Genomic DNA, 3,253 nt, shown 5'->3' with positions numbered 1-3,253 from the left:
ACTATTACTCGTCAAAAGTAGAAACACTTTCACCCACAGATGTATTGCTGCAAATTGAAGAAGAGATGAATCGATTTGTATTTGAAAATGTGGACCGGCAAGGGCTGCCGGTTGTGATAAAGAACCTTCATCATCATCCATTGTGGAGCAGGACTGACAAAGGCAGCTCATTTCCAATATTTAGCTTTGAATTTCTTGACAGGTTTTACGGGAATAAAGGTATCCATGCACAAAAAATTAACTTCCATAGAGATCTCCCTACGTAATTTAGATACCGGGGATGATGTTCATAACCACACAATTGGTTCTTATCTGTCTTATTTAAGATTAAGCAACGCCGAAAGAGATCCAGCAAACTTATATGGAAAAGATCTCTCTTGTCCAGTGGAATGGAGCACCCTTTTATCCGATATTCTCCCATCGTCTGTCGAAATGAAGGGACCAAATGACTTACTTCGCCATTTGCCCGTGGAAATTCAGCCGGAATGCTTAATGATTTATGTGGGAGGACATGGAACACATACACCGTTCCATGTTGATGTTTGTGGATCTTTGGGACATAATATCCTCGTCGCAAAGAGCAGTCCAAAAGCTCGTGCCATATGGACCATAATCCCCTCAAAGTGGAGAGAAGATGCTTGTAAATTTTGGGGAGGATTAGAGTACGTTTCTGGCGAAGATCCAACTGCCACCATAAAGCCATCTTCTTTGGGGTATCCCAATGCTATTGAGTTGGATGGGCTTCTCATTGAGAATGAAGATGAATTTAAAAATGCTCCATTTCCGGTGTACAGATTTTTCCAAGATGTAGGCGATCTTGTGGTGATTCCCCCAGATTCTCCTCATCAAGTGCAAAATATCGGTGGAACGACCATAAAGACAGCATGGAACCGAATTACCCATGGTTCGCTTCATTCATATCTCTTTAACATAAGGCGGTCGTATTCCAGGCATGGTTTTATTATTAAGTTTCAGATTATGCAAGCAAGAAGTCTATCGCACCAAAGCCATATGTTACCACTCAATGGTGGCCTTGACAAATTTTCTTGAGGGCCTTTGGCTTTGTGACATAAACTCACTGGCCAAAAAAAAGATGCCTGTCCCTGTCTCCGTTCTTTTCAATGTTTCTGTTCTTACGTGTCTATTTCGAACATTCCAATATCTGGCGATAGAAGAGTCTATTGAACAACTGGATTCACAGCATAAACTCACGTCTCCAACCATCGATACCCCCGACTCCGATTCAAATGCAAAACGCTTTTCAAATCCATTTATTAAGGGGAATATCCTCAAACTTGGCGAGAACATTGAAATCAGAAGCAAGGACAAGCATATTTCTGAAAACCACAGGCTAAATTTCACACAAGACGCTAATGCATGTATCAGGCTTTATGTCCAATTGGTGGATTTGGAGCATGAATTGCCACATACACGCATTTGCGATATTTGCAAAAGCGATCTTCTGAACCGATTTTTCCATTGTTCTGAATGTTCTGTTCCTCCTGCCGTGCCCACATCATTGTCCAATTGCCAAGATTTTCAAGCCAAATTTTCCCCTCGTCTAGATGGAATTGATCTTTGCTTTGAATGTTATGGCCGTGGAAGATTCTGCAAACATCCAATAATGACCTTGATGCAAACGTTCGACTCAATTGACCGTTTAGACGAGCTTTCGCGTCGTGCGAATATTTGTATTAAAAACTGGGCATCAAAAGCTTCCTTCTACGGAACTCTGGGAGTGTTATCTTCGATGGCAGAAGACAAAGCTACCATAGACTTGCATCTTGCAAATATGGGAACAATATCCACAAGTGACAAAAAATCAAGCGGAACCATTGCGTTTGGAATATTATTGGAAAGAGCCAACAATCTAATCTCATTTACGCATAGGCCTTTTGCTTCTTTGCCTTTTCAATCTCCTTCAATTACTTGCATTAATTGTCAAAAAAGAACCGACTCTGGAGCGGAAGTATTCATTAGCTGTAACATTTGCGGGAGCAAGTGTTGTCATGAATGCATTTGGAATCTTCTTGCAATTGATCCATTTGACGCGATAAAGGAAAATTCATTCATATGTATTTCGTGTTCCCCTAGAAATATCTCTTCCTATGAATTGTCATGTAAAAAGATGCAAGCGGTTCTTCCGTGGATTGGATGTGTTTCTTCAACAGGTTTGAATGAAAACGCGAAAACATCTCAAGAATCGTTTATCTCTTCTTGCTTTTTTGACACCATAGTTGCTGAAGCAACTAGAAAAATATCGTTAAAGTTGGGGAAAGGAACACCAGATTATAAAGTTATATTGCTCTCCCATTTCAAGAGAGTTTCGGGAACCTGTTTGTTGAAATCATCATCATGGTGCGAAAACCCAAAGCAAGATGCTGCAAGCGAAAAACTTGATCCTTCAAAATCAGGCAATTCGGAAAGATTTCCCGAAAGCAAGATTTTAAAACTAGATCGTCACAATGATGTAATAAATACCAAAGATCGGGACGATTTTGGAAAGCATCTTTCGGCTACTGTTGACCTAGAATTCGGATTGGCCATAAAATCCCTAGTGCGAAAAAAATGGCTGCAAAAGAAGTGCATCAAGAAGGATAAAAGTTTCATCTCACATGAGTCGAGCGGGCAAACACAGGTTTGCCTCAATGTGGAACCTCCGCTTGACTCTAACATTCCAAACCTCAAAGTACCGTCGTGTCAATCCAAAATCCAAATGCAAAGCAATCATGCTCTGAAAGATCAAAGCAAGGGAGAATCTATTAATACCAAGAAAATTATGCCTCGTTCCTCCATCCCAAGTACAGAATTTTTAGAATGTCCGTCGACACATCGATCTTGAGGCCTATGATTACAGCGTAATTGGAACACTCAAGCACAGGACATTGCCAAAATACCCATTGGCTGATTGACTGGCCCCATCCGCTAATTAGCCAGAATTTATTGTGAATAAAATTTTATTTTAAATGGCCTTTGTTTTACCACTCCTTACTTGGGGCATCTCTTTAAGCAGAATTTCTTTTCGTCAGCTTCAGTCGCATCGATGCTATTCAAGTTTACTTTTCAAACAGCCAAGTATTGATATATTGACCATACTTAATCTTATAGCTAATGAGGACAAACTTCCGTATCTTTATCCCATGGAGCTTCCAAAAGATCCTCGTATCTTGAGGGTAGCAATTTTAGGACCTGCAAATGCAGGAAAATCCACCTTGGTGAACAAWATAGTTGGAGGAAAAGTAAACTTGAATAG

At 40.3% G+C, this 3,253-nt stretch overlaps 2 protein-coding genes across 2 annotated transcripts; both read left to right on the top strand.

Moving 5' to 3' along the window:
- Positions 1–225: 225 nt before the first annotated feature.
- Positions 226–1,050, top strand: DI09_174p20 (C-module-binding factor; the record flags this gene model as incomplete). The annotated part of the gene is made up of 1 exon (XM_013383408.1): positions 226–1,050. The coding sequence occupies one exon, from the start codon at positions 226–228 to the stop codon at positions 1,048–1,050; it is 825 nt and encodes a 274-aa protein (XP_013238862.1).
- A 43-nt stretch (positions 1,051–1,093) lies between these two features.
- Positions 1,094–2,842, top strand: DI09_174p10 (uncharacterized protein; the record flags this gene model as incomplete). Its single annotated transcript, XM_013383407.1, has 1 exon — positions 1,094–2,842. One exon carries the CDS (start codon positions 1,094–1,096, stop codon positions 2,840–2,842), a length of 1,749 nt encoding a protein of 582 aa, XP_013238861.1.
- Between the last annotated feature and the right edge of the window lie 411 nt (positions 2,843–3,253).

This window comes from Mitosporidium daphniae (genome assembly GCF_000760515.2).
Source record: "Mitosporidium daphniae strain UGP3 chromosome Unknown contig-174, whole genome shotgun sequence".
Classification (NCBI taxonomy): domain Eukaryota; kingdom Fungi; phylum Microsporidia; genus Mitosporidium; species Mitosporidium daphniae.
Note: the sequence above shows the minus strand (reverse complement) of the source record. Positions and strands in the feature narration are given on the sequence as shown.